Genomic DNA, 21,147 nt, shown 5'->3' with positions numbered 1-21,147 from the left:
CATGTGCGTTAGCGGAAGGATCCCAGACTGTGGTCCTTCCCCACAGAGCCTTAGCATTGGCTGCACCGAGCTTCAGTGCATCCCTCAGCACGGACTCCTGCAGCCTGGAATGTTCCAGTTACCAGCATTCCCTGACGGATATCTCACTGTGCTGGGAGACCAACAAGCTTTGGGCAGACCAAAGGGCGTCCTTCACCGAGTTGATGACCTTCCAGCAGCACCTGATGTCTGTCTCGGTGTGTGTCCCCGGTAACAGCCTGTAGATCAGAGAGTCCTCTGTCACGCAGCTGCTGGGGATGAACCAGGATACAGACCCTCGCATCCGTCTCCACACCCTCTGCAAACCCACAGTCTGCAATGGGGTGGGTGACCGTCTCTTCCAACTGGGCTCTCTGGCTCTCTAATATTTGGACGTTCCAGCTTGTTCTGACAGCTTGAAACAGACATTCTGAAACTCAATGGGTTCTTTTCCCCATGCCCCCTTTAAACTTACCAGGGCTCAGTTTCCCAATTCCTTTAAATTCACAGGGTTCACTGTATTTTTATTACTATGTAACATTTTAAAAAGTGACAGCAAAGTATCTTGGGGTTTAATAGAAGTGTCATCCAATAAAATGGAAAATCTGCCAGCCTAGCACTAGCAAAGTCCCGAGGGTATAAGTTATCAGAGTTTTACTGTGTTGAGGGAGTGCTGCAGTGTTACATATTCCCTATAAATAACCCAGTCCATCTGTTCCAATGGATGTATTGGGGATTAATGCTTAAGAAAAAGTAGAGAGAAATCCCGGTCGCCACATTGACTTTACTCAACCCATCCAAGAGATTGATGGAGAGACATTCACCTCATCTGCTCATTGCCGCATCTTGCTGTTCACAACAGTCTCAGTTCGACACCTATCTGACCAACGTCACCTCTCCCTCAGTACAACCATATTTAAACCTCTGGCCTAGGTCTTGAACCCACAACCTTCTGACTTAGACATGAGAGTGCTACTAAGCTATGGTGTCTGACAGTAAATCTTTGATTAATTTATTGTAAATGAGGGACTTTGAAATGTATCACAGATACAATGAGGTGTGATATTAACGCAAGTCTTTATTGAACCTTGTATCACCAAAAAAAACAATTTCTGGGCTGTGTTTTGAGAATTTGCTTCACATTTATCAGTAAAATGATGGGGCTGTTCCAAATAATAATTTTGTCTACTAATAATGCATTGAAAAAGCCAGAGTGTGCAGACAAACACACACAAGACACAGGGAAAATAAGATGTATCGTCTTAATTCAAGAGCTCCTCACAGACTGCCTCTCTGCAACTTTCTTGGACCCCATAGAGATGCAGGTAATAATCCTACAAAGTACGAGGCTTCTTCTTGCCGAACAATTGTCAGGAAACTTGTCACATGGGGCAGTAGGCAAACTAATTAATTAAAAGCAGTGACAGCAGCACCAATGTCCTGGATCTTTCCCAGGAGCAAGTTTACAAAACTTGACCCTTGAGAAATGCCAAAGGGGGTCCTGCAGTGGTTTTCCTCGACAATGGACAACAAAACAAACCCCGGCTGAAATTTTTACCTCACTTTTCAATTAGTCTGTGCAACTCTGAAAGAAAAATTTTACAATAACAAGAAAAATTAAATTGTTTTGACTTACATTTTTGCAGGGATATCTCTTGTAATGTACCAGCCTCCACCTCTTTAAGAGGTTGTAGTTCCTTACTTGTTATGACACAGGAGGCCATTCAGCCCAACTTCCAGCAGGGCAATCCCATCAGTTCCATTCCCCCTCTCCATTTTTTCCCGTCACCCCTGCAAATTATTCTCTCTTGCACCCATCAACTCCCCTCTGATTCCTTTGCCACTTACCTATACCAAGGAGTGACCTACAGCAGCCACTTAACCTACCAGCACATTTTTGGGATGTGGGAGGAAACCAGAGCACCCGGAGGAAACCCACACAGTCACAGGGAGAACGTGCAAACTCCACACAGACAGCAGCAGGGGTCATTATCAAACCCAGGTCACTGGAGCTGTTTATTGTCCCATGTACCAGGGTGAAATGAATTTTCTTTTTGCCTGAAGCTCACAAGAGTAAACAGTATACATGGTAATAAATACAATAAATGAACACAAAACAGCAAAATGGTGCAAAGATTGTTGTGCAATCTGTAGTAGTACAAAACAAAACACTAAAGTGACAATACGGAATAACGAGAGAGGTAGAATTAAGGGTACAAGAATGAGACAGCACCACTGGGTGCTGCCACACTGCCAGTAGCACTAACTACTGCATGACTGTACAACCCTACTAATGAGAGATTATTGAGCTCACTCTGAGAAAGGTTATCTGAAGTAGATTTTGATTTTGTTTATTATTGCACATGTACTGAGATACAGTGAAAAGCTTTTGTTCTGCGTGCCATCCAGACAGATCATTCCATACATAAGTACATCGAGGTAGTAAAAATGAAACCAGAATGCAGAATATAGTGTCACAGTTACAGAGAAAATGCAGTGCAGGCCGCCCATAAGGTGCAAGGGCCACAACAGGGTAGATTGGGAGATCAAGAGTTCATCTTGTAGCTTATGAGAGGTCCATTCAAGAGTCTGATAACATTGGGGTAGAAGCTGTCCTTGAGCTTGGTGGTACGTGCTCTCAAGCTTTTGTATCTTCTGCTCAATGGGAGAATACAGAATTGGGATTACAGTCAGGGCAGCCGTGATCTCATTGAAAGGCGGGACTGGCTTGAGGAGTGGCCTACTCCTGCTCCTAGTTCAAACGACTTCGCATGTTCTGTACGTGGGTGACGTCCTTGGTGCGTTCCTAACACACAAGGTGCATTTGCAGAGTTTGCAGACAAACTCAAGAAATAAGCAGAATAAGGCGTGTCCTTTTAACATTGCGGTGTAATTCTCATAAAAACCGCTTTAAAGCAACAACGAATGATCAGGACCATGTTATATATTCTACATTGCCCTCGTCTCAACCTGCCGAGCTGAGAAAACCTAGCATCACTGGTTTTATTTCAGATTTCCAGTATCTGCAGTATTTTGTCCCATTTCTCTAGCCAAGTGTTCTTTAGTTGAGTTTAGACTGAGCTTCAGTTAATTGTGCTTTCGGGATGGATTCAGAATCAGGTTTATTATCACTGACATATGTTGTGAAATTTGTTGTTTTGCGGCAGCAGTACAGTGCAAGACATAAAGACATAAAAATTACTATAAGTTGCAAAAAATAAATAAATAGTGCAAAAGTGGAATAATGATCTTGTGTTCATGGGTTCACTGACCATTCAGAAATCTGATGCCATGAAATTCATGTGTTCAGCCCCAGTTAGTTAAGTCAATATTTTGAAGTTTTTCCATTGGGCTGACATACGAGAGCTCATTGGTCTCGAAGTTCTTTTGACAAGTCCCGTACAGCAGGCTGGTCCAAAAGGTAAAGAAAGGCATGTGGGAACCAAGGTGAGCTGGCTAATTGGATTCAAAATTGGCTTGGTGATAGGAGGCAGAGGGAGTGGTAGAGGGATGATATTCTGATTGAAAGGCTGTGACCTGTGGTGTACCGCAGTGATCGGTGCTGAGAACTTTGCTGTTTGTGATATGTATCAACAAGTTGGATGTGAATGTAGGAGGGGAGAAACTTGAAGGAGATCTGAGGGGTGAGTTTTTCACACCGAGGGTGGTGGTTATCTGGAAGAGCCACTGGAGGAGGTAGAGGATACAATTACAACACCTACAGGGGGTTTAAGGGTCACAGGCAGAAGGCAGGAGAATGGGGTTAAAAAATCAGCTGTAATTGAATGGCGGAGCAGACTCGATGGGCTGAATGGCCCAATTCGGCTCCTAAATCTTATGGTCTTATGATTTGGACAGGTACTTGGATAGGAAAGAAGTAGAGGCATACTTCTTCATGCCTCTAACGTGGGCAAATGGGATTAGCAGAGTCAGGCATCATGGTCAGCATGGATAAGATGGGCCAAAGGGCCTGCTTCTGTGCTGTATGATTCTGTGATTCCCATCTGTAGAACCTGCTACTGTGAACCATTTACTTGCTTTTCAATGGTGCAGAAAAGGTTCACAGGAATGTTGCCTGGATCGGAGGGCTTGAGTTATGAGGGGAGACTGGATGGCCTGGGACTGCTTTTCTTGGAACAAAAGAGGCTGAGGGGTGACCTACCCTATCTATCATGAGGTTTATAACATCACGAGAGGCATAGATAGGGTAGATAGTCACAATCTTTTTCTCAGCACAGGGGAGTCTAGAACTAGAGGGCACAAGATTAAGTTGGGAGGGGAAAGGTTTAAAGGGGACGTGAGGGGTGAGTTTTTCACACGGAGGGTGGTGGGTATATGGAACGAGCTGCCAGAGGGAGTGGTAGAGGCGGGTACAAATACAATAATTTAAAAGACATTTAGACAGGTACATGGATAGGCAAGGTTTATGGGCCAAATGCAGGCAAATGGGACTGGCATAGATGGGTAAGGACAAGTTGGCCAAAGTGTAACCCTGTGACTCCATGAAGCTATGAATATCAAGCCCTCCTTAACATTTTAGAATGAATCCACTCCCTTGATCCAGCCCATGTTTTCAGTCAGTCCAGTGTGGTGAAGATTCGTGTTCACAGACCCAGAGGGCATATTTTGATTTAATCTTTGCTTTATTACAAGCAGTATGCTTTTGCTTTACCCACAGTTCTGTACTAAATTTACTTTCCAATGGCAAAACCTTGCTAGTGAAAACAGTGCCTTGTTAGGTGACTGTGAGTCCGATACTGACCCTGGCCAAGTGTCCCACAAGTAGTTGGGAGGTCGGTGATGCTTCACTGACGTTTTGTCTTTCTTACTCAATAAAAGTCATTCAGTCCCAGGTCTCAGTGCTTTAGAATAAAAAGTGACTGATGCTGAAGTTTAGATGTTGGTTGAAAGAACAGGATTTGAGGCCACATTGGTAACAATTAGCTGGGCAGTTTTGAGATAAATAATGGACCGATATAATTCAGAATTAAATGTTCGGCACAGAGACACAGTGTGGAAGAGCAGGGAGGTTAGCTTATACTTGCAATGGCACAGAGGAGGTCATTCACCCATTGGGTCCATGCCAGCCCCATGGGGAGCAATCCCATCAGTCCCATTCCCCTCAGAGAATGTGTAAACTCCGCACTGACAACAGCCAAGCTCAGAGATGAACCTGGGCCACTGGAACTGGGAGGCAGCCACGATGACGAAGGAACAGCGAATATTTACAACTCAGCGTGTTGTGTGACTTGTAGGGAATCAAAGTCAAAGTCGACATACAAGTACATGTATGCACAGGTGCAATGAAAAACTTACTTGCAGCATCATGGGCACATAGCATTATATAAGTAGATATTCATAAGAAAAACGTAAATTATGCACAATTTTTACAGGAAAGAACACAATTAGGACAAAAAAAACAAAGTCCATTTTAGTGCAAAGTGAATCTGTAGATGGTGGTGCTCCCATGCACCTATATGCCCTTGTCCCGCTAAATGGTAGAGGCTGCAGTGCAGTGTAGTCGGTGCTGTCAGATTAGCCTGAATGAGCTACTGTGGAGCCAAGATGCATTACTGATGGATCCAGAGAATGTTTAGGTTGCTGGATATACAGGTGAATGCTGGTGAGCTGCTTCACTCTGGGATCCACACAACCCAGTACATGATCCCCTTGCACACTCTACTGGTGAGGGAGAGGAGAGGTGGTGAAGGAGTGGAGGGATGTGATCACTGGAGTGCTTAAACTGAACACCCCTTCTATCAAATGTGCAGTGGGACCAGTTCCAGTGACCTCTCAGCCTATCCTACAGAGCCTATAACTGGCCTCAGCATTTAAAGAAAGTTTGCTGTCCTCGTCCATTCAGTGATGTGAAGTATGTGTTTGCAGGAGAGGGAGAGAGAGAGACTGTGTCTGTGTCAGTGACTGTGTGTTTGACTATTTGTGTATTGAGTGTGTGTGAGGGAGAGAGAGAGACTGTCCATGTGAGACAGAGAGACCTTGTATGTGTCAGTGACTGTGTGTTTGAATATTTATGTGTGAGAGGGAGAGAGAGACTGTGTCTGTGTGAGACAGAGAGAGAGACCTTGTGTATGTATGAGAGAGGAAGAGACTCTATGTGTTTGACTGTGTGTAAGAGAGAGAATGTGTGTGTGGGAGAGGGAGAGAGGGAGACTGTGTGTCACACTGTGTGTGTGTGTGTGTGTGTGTGTGTGTGTGAGTATGACAGAGAGAGAGAGGGTGTGAAAGAGAGAGATGTCACTGTGTGTGTGTAAATTAATTTCATGATGGAGTTTATTTCTAAATACTGTAATTTCTATAGATTACGGTGGAGAGCATTCTGACTGGTATGGAGAAACCAATGCACTGGATCGCAAGAGGCTGCAGAGGGTTGTAGACTCGGCCAGCTCCATCATGGGCACAACCCTCCCCACCATCAAGGACATCTTCAAGATGTGGCACCTCAAGAAGGTGGCATCCATCATTGAAGCCCTCACCATCTGGGACATGCTGTTTTCTCGTTACTACCATCAGGGAGGAGGTACAGGAGCCTGAAGACCCACACTCAATGGTTCAGGAACAGCTTCTTCCCCTCCACCATTAGATTTCTGAATGGTCCATGAAACTAGCTCGATATTCCTTCTTTACGCACTATTTATTTATTTTTGTAATTTATAGTATTTTTATGTCGTTGCACTGTACTGTTGCTGCAAAACAACAAATTTCACATCATATAAGTCAGTGATAATTCTGATTCTGAATTAACATCTGTTTTAGTCAGCTCCTTGCTTTTATCTGTGTGACAATGCTGCCCTCAAGTGGTGAACATAAAAAGCAATATCTACCTATTGCAAGTCACCATTTGTACACCTGGGAATTTCCAGGATCTGACTTGGAGCCTCTGGTAATTTATGATTCAGATCTTGCACTCCCACTGCCTCTGCCCCAACTCTGCCCCAACCCCTCCACTTACACACACACACACACACACACACACACACACACACACACACACACACACACACACACACACGCACACACACGCGCACGCGCGCACCTGATCTGTATGCTGTGTGTAAGATATGATTAATAAGAACAGAAGAAGCAGGAGGAGGCCATCTGGCCCATCAAGTCTGCTCTGTCATTCAATAAGATCATGGCTGATCTGGCCGTGGACTCAAATCCACCGACCTGCCTTTTCCCCATAACCCTTAATTCCCCTACTATGCAAAAATTGATCTAACTGTGTCTTAAATATATTGACATAGCCTCTACTGCTTCCCTGGGCAGAGAATTCTACAGATTCACTACTCTCTGGGAAAAGCAGTTTCTCCCCATCTCTGTCCTAAATCTGTTTCCCCAAATCTTGAGGCTATGTCCCCTGGTTCTAGTCTCACCTACCAGTGGAAACAACTTTCCTGCCTCTATCATGTCTATCCCTTTCATAATTTTATATGATCCTATAAAATCCCCTTTCATTTTTCTGAATTCCAGCAAGTATAGTCCCAGGCAACTCAATCTCTCCTCGTAGGCTAACCCCCTCATCTCTGGAATCAACCTGGTAAACCTCCTCTGTACTGCCTCCAAAGCCAGTATATCTTTCCTCAAGTACGGAGACCAGAACGGCACGCAGTACTCCAGGTGTGGCCTCACCAGTACCCTGTACAGTTGCAGCATAACCTCCCTGCTCTTAAATTCAATCCCTCTGGCAATGAAGGACAACGTTCCATTTGCCTTCTTGATAACCTGTTGTACCTGAAAACCAACCTTTTGCAATTCATGCACAAGCACTCCAAGTCCCTCTGCACAACAGCATGCTGCAATCTTTCACCATTTAGATAATAATCTGATCTTCTATTTTTCCTTCCAAAGTGGATGACCTCACATTTACCAACATTGTACTCCATCTGCCAGACCCTTGTCCACTCACTTAATCTATCTATATCTCTCTGCAGACTCTCTGCATCCTCTGCACAATTTGCTTTTCCACTCAATTTAGTGTCATCAGCAAACTTAGATATGCTACACTCTGTCCCTTCTTCCAAATCGTTAATGTATATTGTGAACAGTTGCGAGCCTAGCACCGATCCCTGCGGCACCTCACTCACCACTGATTGCCAACCTGAGAAATACCCATTTATCCCAACTCTCTGCCTTCTATCAGTTAACCAATCCTCTATCCGTGCTAATACATTACCCCCAACTCCATGCATCCTTATCTTATGGATAAGTCTTTTATGATGCCTTCTGGAAATCCAATTGTACAACATCCACCTGTTCCCCTCTATCCACTGCGCTCATTATATCCTCAAAGAACTCCAGTAAGTTTGTCAAACAGGACCTGCCCTTCCTGAATCCATGCTATGTCTGCCTGATGGAACCACTTCTATCCAGATGTCTCACTATTTCTTCCTTAATGATAGCTTCAAGCATTTTCCCGAATACAGATGTTAAGCTAACTGGCCTATAGTTACCTGCCTTTTACCTACATCCTTCTTTAAACAGTGGCGTGACATTCGCCGTCTTCCAATCTGTTGGGACCTGCCCAGGATCCAGACAATTTTCATAAGTTATCCCAAAAACATCTACTATAACTTCTGACATTTCTTTCAGTACCCTGGGATGCATCCCATCAGGACCAGAGGACTTGTCTACCTTTAGACCCACTAGTTTGCTCATCGCTACCTCTTTAGTGACAGCGATTGCATCAAGCTCCTCACCTCCCATCGCACCCATAACATCTCTCTTTGGCATGTTAGATGTGTCCTCCACTGTGAAGACCAACACAAAATAGTCATTCAAGGCCTTGGCCATTTCCACATTACCCAATATTAATTCCCCTTCTCATCTAAGAGAAGGGACATTTAAGAGACTCTTAGACACATGAATGATGGAGAGATGGGGGGCTATGTGGGAGGGAAGGGTTAGATTGATCTTAGAGCAGGATAAAATGTTGGCACAACATTGTGGGCCAAAGGGCCTGTACTGTGCTGTAGTGTTCTATTCTATGAAAATCTTCCACTGTTCCTCCTGTCCCACTAGATAGCCTGTGTTCCCAGTCTACACTAGCCAACTCCTCCCTCATCGCGTTGTAGTCTCCCTTGTTTAGGCATAATACACTGGTTTTAGATTGAACTATTGCACCCTCCATTTGTAAGCGAAATTCAATCATACTGTGATCACACTTTTCAAGAGGATTCCTAAGTACAAGATCGTTAATTTTACCCATCTCATTGCACAGGACCAGATCCAAGATAGCATTTTCCCTTGTAGGTTCACTAACATGCTGTTCAAGAAAGCTATTTCAGATGCATTCCACGAAGTCCTCCTCAGACTGTCTTGACCAACTTGATTCACCTAATCTATGTGGAAGTTAAAGTCCCCCATGACAACTGCCGTTCCATTCTTACATGCATCAGATATTTCTTGGTTTATTGCCTGTGCCACTGTCAATGTTCCCAGGTCCTTTCATAGGAAGGTTAACACTCGGAGCCGGTTTGGAACGCTTCAGTTGTTGTGTTTCCCACAACACTAGCGTCACCTCTTGAGTACTTTATTGGCTGCAAGCTTCTCTGGGAAGCCCTGGCACTGTGAAAGATGCTGCAGAAATGCAAGTCGTTTTGCAATTCAACCTTCCAATCCATTTTTATTTCCAACTGCCTCTTGTACGTTTTTTTAAATAAAGAAAATCAATCAGTATTCAGTACTATACAGTTATTCCAATAAATAACTTTATCAAATGTACAAGACAAGGTAAGCAGAAGGAAGCAGCTCCCATTGGTGCCTAGTCCAAGAGCACAGGTTCCGGTGATGGAGAAAAGACATGGAAGATTTGGGACCTTTCGTGCACAGAAAGTGGTGATGTTTTGGAACTCAGTGTCTGCAGAGGGTTTGAAGCAGAATTAGGGGCTTCAGAAAGCACTTGGATGAGGACATAATTTGCAGGGCTGTGGAAAACGTTGGTGGGGAGAGGGAATGGGATTGTCAACCAGGAGCCAGCACAGACTCAATGGCCCAAATGGCCTATTTTTGTTCCATGAAGATTCTAAGAACATTTTACTCATTGAGTCAGAATGAATATCTACGTACCAAATGACAATTTACCCTGAATTAGATATTGGGTATCTTATTTCTAGCTCCTTAGCCTTTTGGTTTGATTCCCAAATGCTTTATATGTTAAATGTTAGTTATGTATACTGAAGGATTCCTTGCAAACTATGATTCAACTGACAGGTTCTGTTGAAAGATTTGCAATTATAAAGCACCATTCATGACCTTGGGAAGTCCCAAAGCACTTTACAACCAATTAAAATCTTATGATGTCAGGGGATAACTATCAGCCAGGATATTGGGGAGAACTCTCCAGCTCTTCTCTGAGTAACACCACAGGGTCTTTTGTGGCCTTCAAAGAAGGCAGATTGAGCCTCAGTTTACAACTCATATAAAAAATATGAAATCTGACTTATTCCAATCTATTTGTTACTAATTAATTATCATTTTTAATTACTAATATAGAGTATTGTGATTTCAAGTATGATTTAACACAGTGTATTCAGTAATATTTTAACTTTTTGATTCATGTGCTCTGTATTTTCTTTGTGGAATTAATAAAAATATTTTAAAGAAATCTGACGGCATAGCAATCCTTAACACAGCCCCTCTGGTAGTGCAATGCTCCCTCGGTATTGTTCCACCAACAGTGCAGTGCTCCCTTAGCAATGGCCTTCTGATGCTAAAATGCTCCTTAAGGACTGTCCCTCTGCCAACTCTGCACTCCCTCAACAATGTCCCTCTGAAGTTATGGTGTGCCCTTAGTACTATCTCTCTGGTAATGCAGCTCTCCCTTGTTACTATCCCCCTGACTGCAGAACTTCCTCAGAGTTGTCTCACCAACAGTGAGATGCTTCCTCAGCACTGGTTCTGACACTGCAGCACTCCCTCAGTACTGCCCCTCTGACACTGCAGCACTCCCTCAGTACTGCCCCTCTGACAATGCAGCACTCCCTCAGTACTGCCCCTCTGACACCACCGCACTCCCTTAGTACTGCCCCCTCTGACACTGCCGCACTCCCTCAGTACTGCCCCTCTGACACTGCAGCACTCCCTCAGTACTGCCCCTCTCACAGTGCAGCTCTCCCCAGCCACCCACCACCACCCCTGATGGTGCAATGCTCACTTGGAACAGCCCCTCTGACAGTGCAGTGTCCCACAGTACTTCCCCTCGGATAGTGTGGCACTCTCTGTATTGTCGCTCTGACAGTGCAGCACTCTCTCAGCACTGCTCCTGCAACAGTGTGGTGCTACTTCAGAACTGTGCTGAAATGTGAGACTGGGTTTTAAACTCAGATTTATCCAGATTGCAGAGTGGCGTGGGTGTGGGGAAGGAAGAATCAGGAAGAGTTCTCACCTTTATTATTACAGAATTATTACTTTATTGCATAAAGCATTTTGTTGAAAGCATGTATACACATTTCACAAAACAACATCTCAAGGTTCAACAACAGTTTCTTCCCCACTGCCATCAGGTTCTTGAACAGACCTGAAACACCCTGACACTACCTCAGAGTATAATTAATTGTCCCTCTTTCTCGATCTTCCACTAGTGTTGTTATATTTATTTTGTTGTTTATTTTGCACACATGTATGTATAATTCATGTTAATTTAAACTGATGTTAACTTATGTTTGTCATGTTTGTAATATATTAAAGCTGTATTGAAATTTTAGTCCATTCTTTTTTTTTTGTTTGTTTTTCTTGGAAATTTTTCTGTTTAGTTTGGTTTGATATATTGTTTATAATTTTTCTTATTGATTTGGGGATTTTTTCTCCTTTTTTTATTTATACAATAAATCTTTTTCTTTCTTTTCTTTTATATTATATTCATTTTACTAAGAGATCTTGGATCTACATTTTTTTTATATTTTATTGTTCTTTATGATTATCCATGCCATGATTGTTCTCCTGATCTCTTTATATTACATGTACAAACATTGACGTTATATATTAATCTGTATTAATTTGAAAACTAATAAAAAGATTGAAAAAGAAAAGAAAAATATATTGTATATATTGTAATATATAAAAATAAATGGCATTTATGCCTATGACAACAATAAACTTGAACACTAAGCGTTATTTTTTCCCCTCTATAAAATCCTTACATTTTGCTTTACACGATGAACAACAGTATCCTTTTTTAAAACTGACTTCTACCCGGGTGAGGAGGGAAGTTGATGTGATGCTTTCTGCAGTTGAATTGCCTGCCAACTGTCACCTCTATGATAAGTTAATTGAGGTTTGGATTCACTTCAGTAAAAGATTTCAGGAGAGAAAATAATTCAAAAGGAAGCAGTTGACATGCCTATACCATTTATATGGATGTTATTTAAGTTACGAAACATAATGTCTCCCTCATTGAGGCAATGTTTAAAATTCTTGCAATGATTGGTTGGATCTCCATGCCGTCCCGCCCTCCCTGTACTGTTATTGGTTATCTCAGATTCTGATTGACAGCAGATGCCGTTGCTTGGCAATCAAGGCCTAGAGCGTTGCTATGTGTAAATGAAGCGCATGTGGAGTAGTTGTTACAGTGTTTAGTTTCTTGCAAAATGTTCAGCCCTCCGTTCAACAAGATTATGGCGCCAAAAAGGTGCATTAAGCAGAAAACGCGCTTTTAAATTAAATCGAGGAGGTAATAAGTATTTTTTAATTTCCATTATGAGCAGCGCAGAGGAGGATTTGGCCAGTGAAGTTTCATCGAGAATAAATTCCCCAGGAGCAGAAACACAGTGAGTTTGGGTCATTTAAACTGTTCTAAAAGTTAGCATGACTGTATATTTTAAGCTGGAGTTCATTTTCTCCTTATTGGTCATATTTTTGATGCTTTAGCAAATTGCAGAATATTTATTGGGCAAAATAGTTTCAGATACAAAAACTGAGTTCCCCCAAACTATTGATTGTCATTTTTCGATTTGGAGTTTAGGATTTATGTTTTGCATATATGAAATTTATTGCATGATCAGTTCAGTATGACTAAATTGTATCTTTTAGGTATCTTGGTTGATTGATTGGGATTAGTATGGATATTTGGTATGGGTGTGATGGGCCGAAGGGCCAGTTTCTATGCTGTATACTTCGATTACTTCATGATAAATGTTGACCTGGACAGCCTGAATATTCTTCCTTGTAATGGTGGCTGTGGGATTGTTTACTTCCACTGAGAGGGCAGGCAGAGCCTCATTTTAACATTGCAACTGAAAGACAGCACTTCTGGCAATGCAGCACCTCCTTAGTGCTACACTGAAGAGCATGTCTGTGTATGAGTCTCTGACATGATGCTTTCCACAGCTGAATTGCCTGCTACCACTCTCTGTTGTAGTTATGCTTGAGACTTCAAATATCTTACTAGAAGATTTCAAAAGAGAAGCAAATTTAAAAAGAAATATTTGATGGGCTCGTTTTTATCAATATTATGAAATATAAATGGAGGAAACCCACAACCTACTGACAAAGACTAGGTTGCTGTGACCATGGGCTCTAACCTTTGCATGCTTCCAATTTATGAGATTTAAAAAATATTATTTTACATTCTTTAATCTTTTAAACTTTTTTTAAAATATTGCCTTCATTAATCACTTAAAGAGTTTGTGTTAGTTTGGTAAATAAATGAATTAGCAGATAGCATCTATTAATAATGCTTTTTGAGTTGGATTGTTGTAGGATCTGAGGGTTTTCCCAAAGTCCAGACTGATGCGACTGTGCTGTGCCAATGCACTACAAAGACGAGGGACTCCCAGTTCCCTGGATAACATTCATCCTTTGTGCAGTAACAAAAAATAAATGGAACTGAGCTTCCATCTCTTTGCAGTTTGTTTGCACAACAACTTGGCTGATGCTCCTGGTGCACAGAGTGCTGCACTGTCTCATCTTTTGGGTGTGAGTGGTGGCCTTGTCTGCTCCCTCAGTTGGAAGTAAAAGACCCTATGTCGTTATTGCAGAGGGGTTTGTCCACTGTGTCCTGGCCAGTATTTATCACATTGCTGTTGATGAGACCTTGCCACGTGGAACTAACTATCACGTTTCCCAAAACACAGTAGTGACCGCTTCAAAAAAAACTTTTTAAAAACAAAAGCAAGCGAAATGTTAGAAATCTGAAATAAAAACAGAGTGCTAGAAGTATTCAGCAGGTCAGTCAGCATCTGTGGAGAGAAAGAGTTGATGGTTCAGATCGAGACCTTTCTTCACTGTTGTGGGGTTTTTGGTGAAAGGTCATTGACTTGAACCATTGACTCTGTTCCACTTCCCACAGTAGCCACTTGACCCGCTAAGTATTTCCATTGTTCCTGGTGTTTCACTGGCAGTGGCCCTAGGATGCCCTAAAGTTGTGTAAAGGGTTTTTGAGTGAAACTAAGGTTGACGATTGAGCCGAAAAGTAAACACAGAGTCACATTATGATTTTAAACCATGCATTGTCCTGTATTGATGAAGGACAGACACAGGTCACTCTCTTCCTATCGTCCAGATACTGTGACACTAGAACAAGCTCAGGAAGTTCTGAGACACCCAGCACACTGAACGGAAGTGCCCGGGTCAGACGGAAGCAGAGAAATGCCTTGAAGGAAGTGGCAATCATGATCCTGCCAGAGGAAAAGCTGGCACAGGCTGAACAGAGAGCGAGGATGCACTCTGCTAATGGGGAGGTAGGATGGGCCTATCAATGCATACTGTTTCCACTTTATAAATAGGGTAAGGAGGCACTTGAGAAGGTGTGAAAGTGATTTACAAGGCAGGTTCACCAGAACTGGTAATGGTTGGAATAGGCTGCAGTTATTTTCTTTGGAACTCAAGGCTGAGGGGAGGTCTAATTGAGCTCTTTAAAATTAAGAGGGAACTAGACAGAGGGACAAAAAAATAGGAAGGACCTGTTTCTCTTAGGAGAGGCGTCAAAGTCCAGCGGGACTAGGTTTAAAGCAATTGGTAAGAGGGTTAGGACATTTGTTTTCACCTAGAGGGTGCTTGAGGTGTGGAACTCGCTGTCTTGAAAGCGTGGGAGAGTCAGAAACCCTCATCACATTTAACCAGCTCTGGAAGGTGTACGTGAAGACTGCAGGAGAACAGACCCACTACTGGAAGGTGGGATTCGGCTGGATTAGCTCTTTTATTTTTGACCAGTACAGACACAATGGGCTCAATGGCCTCATTCTGTGCAATACATTTTTTTTATGAACTGAGAGGTTACATCTGCCAAGACTGAATGAACAGATTCAAGACTTCAGCGGGTGGTGGAGATCTGTAGGGGTTTGACTAGGTAGAACTTAGTTTCTCCTGTGGGGGAGACCAAGGTGTAACACAGGAAAAATACGCCACAGAAATCTGAGGTGAAGAATGCTCAGCAGGTCAGGCAGCATCTGCAGAGAGAGAAACAATGAATGTTTCACGTCAATGGCCTTCCATCAGAATTGAGGAAGTTGGAGATAAAACAAGTGAAAGCAGGGAAGGGCAGAGAGAACAAAAGGGGAGGTGTGTGATAAGAATGGAAAGGGAAGAGGTTAAATGACATAAAGGGTGATAGCAGGGGCTAATGGAGGAGACAAAGAAGCAGAAATGGGTTTATGTGCAAGCTCGATAGACATGACTCATAGAGTACGGATACAGGCCCTTTGGCCCAACCAGTCCCAGCCAACCATGTTGTCCACCCAGCTAGTCCCAATTTCCTGCGTTTGGAGAGAGATTGGCCAAGCCCCACTCCACCACGTCCATCACCTCCACTTTAATTCTTTCTCCCACTGACTTACAATTGGGGTTAATTTACAGCGGCCGATTAACCTACCAACCTGCACCTCTTTGGGATGTAGAAGGAAACCAGAGAACCCTGAGAAAACCCACAGAGTCAGAGGGAGCGTGCAAAGTCCACGCAGGCAGCACCCAAGTTCAGGATCAAACCCCTGTCACTGGAGCTGTGAGGAAGCAGCAGTAACTGTTCTGTTTGTGTCACTTTGTTCTGTCTTGAGCTTGTCGTTTTCTTTTGCTGTAGGAGGTGCCTGCTGTACAAGAACTGATGCGTTGTCTGGCCTTGGCAAGGATCAGTTTTGGGGACTTCCACTGGCGGATGGCTCATGCCCATATCAACCTAGCAAAAGGCTACCTGGACCTTAAAGGCAGGTGGAAGCTTCTGTCCTGTGTCTCCTCGTGAATATTTCCTTCAATGTAATGTCACCCTCTTCCATCTATGCCTTGTCTTCTGCTGAAATGCTTTTGCCTAGTCCAATATCTCCTGACTAGCCTCCCTCATCCTTCTCTCTGGAACCTAATCCACACCTCTAGTCCCTCTATCCTAATGAACACCGATTCCTGTCCACCGATCACCTCCATGCTTCCTGATTATAGTGCCTCTGGTCTAGCAGTGTCATAACTTCACAGTTCAACAAGGGAGAGAACTCAAATCCTTCATGTTCTCTCTCCTCCCTCTCTCTCTGATCTCCTCCAGCTACGCATCCTTCCAACATCTCTGCATCTTTTCCTTTTTAATTACTCCATTGTTGCTGCCAGGCCTTCAGCTGCCAAGCTCTACATTGTGGAATATCACTCTCTCCCACCCCCCACACCAATCTCTCTGCCTCTCTCTCCTCCTCTAAGAGTTTCCTTAAAACTTAATTCTGACCAAGCTCTTGTTGCCTTCCCAATGTGTGCCCTCATTTCAGATTTTGTTTATAATGCTGCTGTAGAAGACTTGGGGATGTTCTACCAGTGTTGCCATTACGTGGTACTTGTATTACACTCCAGGATGCCCCAAATGCCTTGCAGTCAACTCAATAATTTGAGGAGTCCTGGAGGTTGTGGACAGTACTATATAAATGCACACTTCTTTTGATTTCCATTCCTCACAGTATCAGGTTGATGTGCATTGGTTATTTACCACGAATGTGCGTGGATGATATTGGAGACAGTGAGGTAGTGACTGTGCACATTCCCTGCATCCGCCTCCTCCCCTCCCCACACATCTGTCAATGTGTTACATCCTGCCTCTATCTAATAAGTAGAGGGAGTGAAAACTGCTGAGTTTTCTCCTTCTGTTTGTCTCTGAATGTTGGGTGCAGTCAAAAGGAGGCTCACCACATCACTGTCCTGAGGTTGAATAGTCAAAGTTTGAATCTCGGGTACAGTGAAACCCTAGACCACTGGAGGCTTCTGTGTAGTGATACATAATATACTGGTTAAAATGTTCCTGCTACAAAAACAACCCACTCCATTAATAAATGTGATGTTTCTATATCTTGCCTCATCCATTTACCACTGTCCTGCAGTAAATCATTGCACCCACTTCCCGACACCCACCAATCTGCCCTCTAAATATAAAGTGTGACGGCGAGAATATTTGGAGAAGAGTGTTGAGAACTCTTACCAGCCTCCTGGCGGGTGGCCACCCCAGCTGCTGCTGGCACGTCACTCTCCATCCAACCCAGCCTGACGGCTTGCTCGTATTGTAGAATGACACACCACAGGATGAGGACATTCGGTCCATACTTGCTGTGCTTGCTCTTTGATAAAGCCATCCAATTAATCCCACTCACCTAATCTTCTCAACAGTTTATTACCTTTCAGTTATTTTTTAACAATTAAATGTAACTAGAGAATCATCATTTTTCTGATCATTACAGCTCACTGCATATATATAAAAGAGAAGTAGAGTCAGAGTACTACAGCACCGAAACCGGCCCTTTGGCCCATCTAGTCATGCTGGCTTGATCTTCTGCCCAGTCCCATCTACCTGCACCCAGACCATATCCCTCCAAACCCCTCCCATCTATGTATCTATCCAAACTTCTCTTAAATGTAACAATTGAACCTGCATCTGCCACTTCCACTGGCAGCTTGTTCCACACTCGCACTACCCTCTGAGGGAAGAAGATTCCCCTTAAATATTTCACCTTTCACCCTACAGCTATGACCTCTAGTTCTAGTCTCACCCAACCCGAGGGGGAAAAGCCTGCATGCATAATTCTGAGGTTATTCAGACTCATAATTCTGTATAACTCCATAAGATCTCCCCTCATTCTCCTGCACTCCAGGGAATAAAGTCCTAACCTATTCAACCTTTCTCTATAACTCGGGTCCTCAAGTCCCAGCAAATCCTTGTAAATCTGCTCTGCATGCTTTCAATCTTATTGATATGTTTCCTGTAGGTAGGTGACCAGAACTGCACACAATACTCTAAATTTAGCCTCACCAATGTCTCGTACAAATTCAGCATAACATCCCAACTCCTTTACTCAATACCCTGATTTATGAAGGCCAAAGTGCCAAAATCTCTCTTTACGACCCTATCTGTAGTGAAAGGGGCTAATTGAGGAAGGTTGCACAGCATTTCTTTGACATGCAGTACTATTCCCACAGGACAGGCTCTGCAAGCCAAACAGCACTGCGAAAAGGCCAAAGACATCATGTATGCCAACACTCAGCTTCCAGCATTTGAGGAGGAGAGGAGGGAGATCCTCCGTTGTTTGATCACCATGTTCCTCACACTGGGCAAAGCTCTACTGGAACTTGAGAAATATCCTTTTGCTCAGCTGATTGAACTGCACAGGGTTATGCAGCTAGAATGCTTTGGCAAAAACTTAAATCTGATGCTACACTGGGAATCTGAGTTAGAAGTTGTTTAGAATCATAGGTTTGCCATGAGGAGCCGACCATGTTCGAGCCCATTGTGAAAGAGCACCCAGCCTAACCCCGTCTTCCAGCACTGGACTCCTGCAGCTCACAACTCTTCACTGACACATCCAAGTATTTTTTAAATTTGATGACGCTTTTTACCTCTAAGGCTCTTTCGGGCAGTGAGTTCCAGACTTTTATTTTCTGAATGAGAAGCTTTTCCTCCTCTCCCCTCTCATCTTTGTACCCGTACCACACTTTAACTGTAACACTATATTCTGCATTCTGCTTTTCCTTTTTTACTACCTCGATGTACTTGTATATGGATGATCTGTCTGGATGGCCTACAAACAAAAGCTCTTGACTGTATGTTGGTGCATGTGGCAATAATATTCCAATTACTTTAAATCTCTGCTCCCTGGCTTTGGACTCCTTTGCTATGGTCCTTTCCATTTATCTAAACTCCCACTTAATTTTCTTCACCTCAATTAATTTTCTCCTTGGCCTCCTCAATTCCAAAGAAAACAATTCCAGGCTATCCAGTCTTCCCTGGTAGCTAAAATTTTTCCAGTGCTGGTAACATGTTTGTAAATGCCCACTGCACCCTCTCCAGTGCAATCACATTTTTCTTAAAGTGTGGTGATTGAAACTATACACAGTATTCTAGCTGTGGCCTAACTGGTGTTGGATATCATAGTAGCGTAACCTCTTGGCTTTTATATTCTATTTCCTTGCATTTTGCTTAGCTGCTACTGTTGGGCAGTTCCACAGAAATGCTCCACTGCTCCTTTTGCAATCTCCCCCACTTCACTGGACAGAAAGAAAAACATAATTAGGCTTGACAGTTCGAGTTTTATTGGTAAATGTCCATTTCGCCTCTCACAAATGAGTGAAAAAAGTATTCCCATCTTTAATTGGAGTTCATTAATATGTGTAAAATGCACAGTGGATCAGGGTTTTACATCCCTGACTAGCACTGCCAGTCCAAAGTGTGAATAATTGATTCTATGTAAAGAATGCTGGATATACTCAGCAGGTCAGGCAGCATCTGTGGACAGAGAAGCAAAATTAATGTTTCAGGTTACCAATGTGAATCGTTAACTTTGTCTCTCTTCAGATATGCAGCCTTGCCTGCTGTACAATTTCTATATTCATACAGCATCAGTCATCTCCTCGAGGTATCTCAGAGCCCTGTTCTGTCTTCATCATTCTACCCTCCTGTAACTGTCCAAATCTCTGCATCCTGACTGCATCAAATCTGTTCGACAAGCACGTCTTGCTACTCCCTTGTATTAATTTCCAGGTGACCAGACCTCGTGTATTAAGTTCTCATCTTTCTAATCTTTTCTGGCCCTGTAAGGTTCTGAATACTATGTGCTCCTTGAATTCTGGCCTCTTAAATATCACCAAACTTAATCGCTTCATCACTGACGGTCATGCTTTCAGTTGCTGAGCCCATGCTTTGGAATCCTTTCCTTTAACCATTCCCCTCTCTCTGTCTCAATCCTTTAAGATCCTCCACAAAGCCTTGCTCGCTGACTGAGTGTCTATTCTCTTTTTTAAAAAAAAACAAACTGCAGGAGAAATTTGGCAGGTCAGGCAGAACCTGTGGAGGGAAATGGACAGTGACGTTTGGAATCGAGACCCTTCATATGGACCTGAAACATCCACTGTTTATTTCCTTCCATAGATGCTGCCTGACCTGCTGAGATCCTTCAGTGGTCTGTTTTTGGCTCCAGATTCCAGCATCTGCAGTCTCTTGTGTCTGTTCTCAGTATTTGGGTCTGAGTCAATTCTTGTCTGAAGGTACTGCGGTGATACACCCTCGGACAGTTTGCCATGTTGAAGGTGCAGTAGAAATGGTAATGTTGTTGTTGAGTACTATTGACTGGAATTTGCACAGAAGGTTTAAAATTCAAGCCCATTGCCTTTCAGAATATGGATTCATGTAAAAGGTATGGTTTTGGACTATGTGAGTCAATAGGGCAGGTGTTGCAGTGGAAGTAAGGGAGCAAGTTCAAGGATCCATGTGGCCTTTTCCTGCTGCTGTTCATGTCCTCTTAACAGCATTATGCCTCTCTGCTTTTCCTTAATCCTCTCCACTCTAAAAGAGGCTGAGCAGAGTTTGCTGAAGTCAGAGAAGGTTGCGGACGAGCTTCGCCGAGCAGAGGAGGTGATGCAGGAAGAGATGAGACAAGTGGACACCAAAATTAACTTGGCCTTAGGAAGGTAAACACCGCCATTTGGAAATGCCTTTGCTAATGTGTGTTGTTGTAGACATTTCTGACTCACAGGCAAAGTTTTGTGACGTTCAGGCTGCTATCAGTGCACCGAGAGGTTCTCTCCATAACCTTTCGTCACTACTACTGCACACTCTCCACAGTTCCTAAAAGTGGTCCACATTTAGCTGAGGTCATAACAGGAGTGCTGCATTTGGCCTTGGTGCACCTATTTTAAGGACTTTGGCATTGCTACTGCTGCCCA

General features: G+C 43.3%; 1 protein-coding gene across 3 annotated transcripts in view; it reads left to right on the top strand.

Annotated features, from left to right (window-relative positions):
* Positions 1-12,588: 12,588 nt before the first annotated feature.
* The window catches only part of ttc23 (tetratricopeptide repeat domain 23), a 62,854-nt gene continuing 54,295 nt past the window's right edge, over positions 12,589-21,147 (top strand). For 2 of the 3 annotated variants that reach the window (XM_052042700.1, XM_052042699.1), the window contains exons 1-5: positions 12,589-12,803; positions 14,537-14,714; positions 16,049-16,172; positions 18,409-18,565; positions 20,767-20,892. In XM_052042700.1, coding sequence (XP_051898660.1) covers positions 12,733-12,803; positions 14,537-14,714; positions 16,049-16,172; positions 18,409-18,565; positions 20,767-20,892 — 656 coding nt within the window. In that variant the 5' untranslated portion in view covers positions 12,589-12,732. The remainder of the gene's footprint in view (positions 12,804-14,536; positions 14,715-16,048; positions 16,173-18,408; positions 18,566-20,766; positions 20,893-21,147) is intronic. The other variant, XM_052042701.1, reaches the window with a different exon arrangement.

Source organism: Pristis pectinata, chromosome 32, assembly GCF_009764475.1.
Source record: "Pristis pectinata isolate sPriPec2 chromosome 32, sPriPec2.1.pri, whole genome shotgun sequence".
Lineage (NCBI taxonomy): Eukaryota > Metazoa > Chordata > Chondrichthyes > Rhinopristiformes > Pristidae > Pristis > Pristis pectinata.
This window is presented reverse-complemented; position numbering and strand designations above follow the sequence as displayed.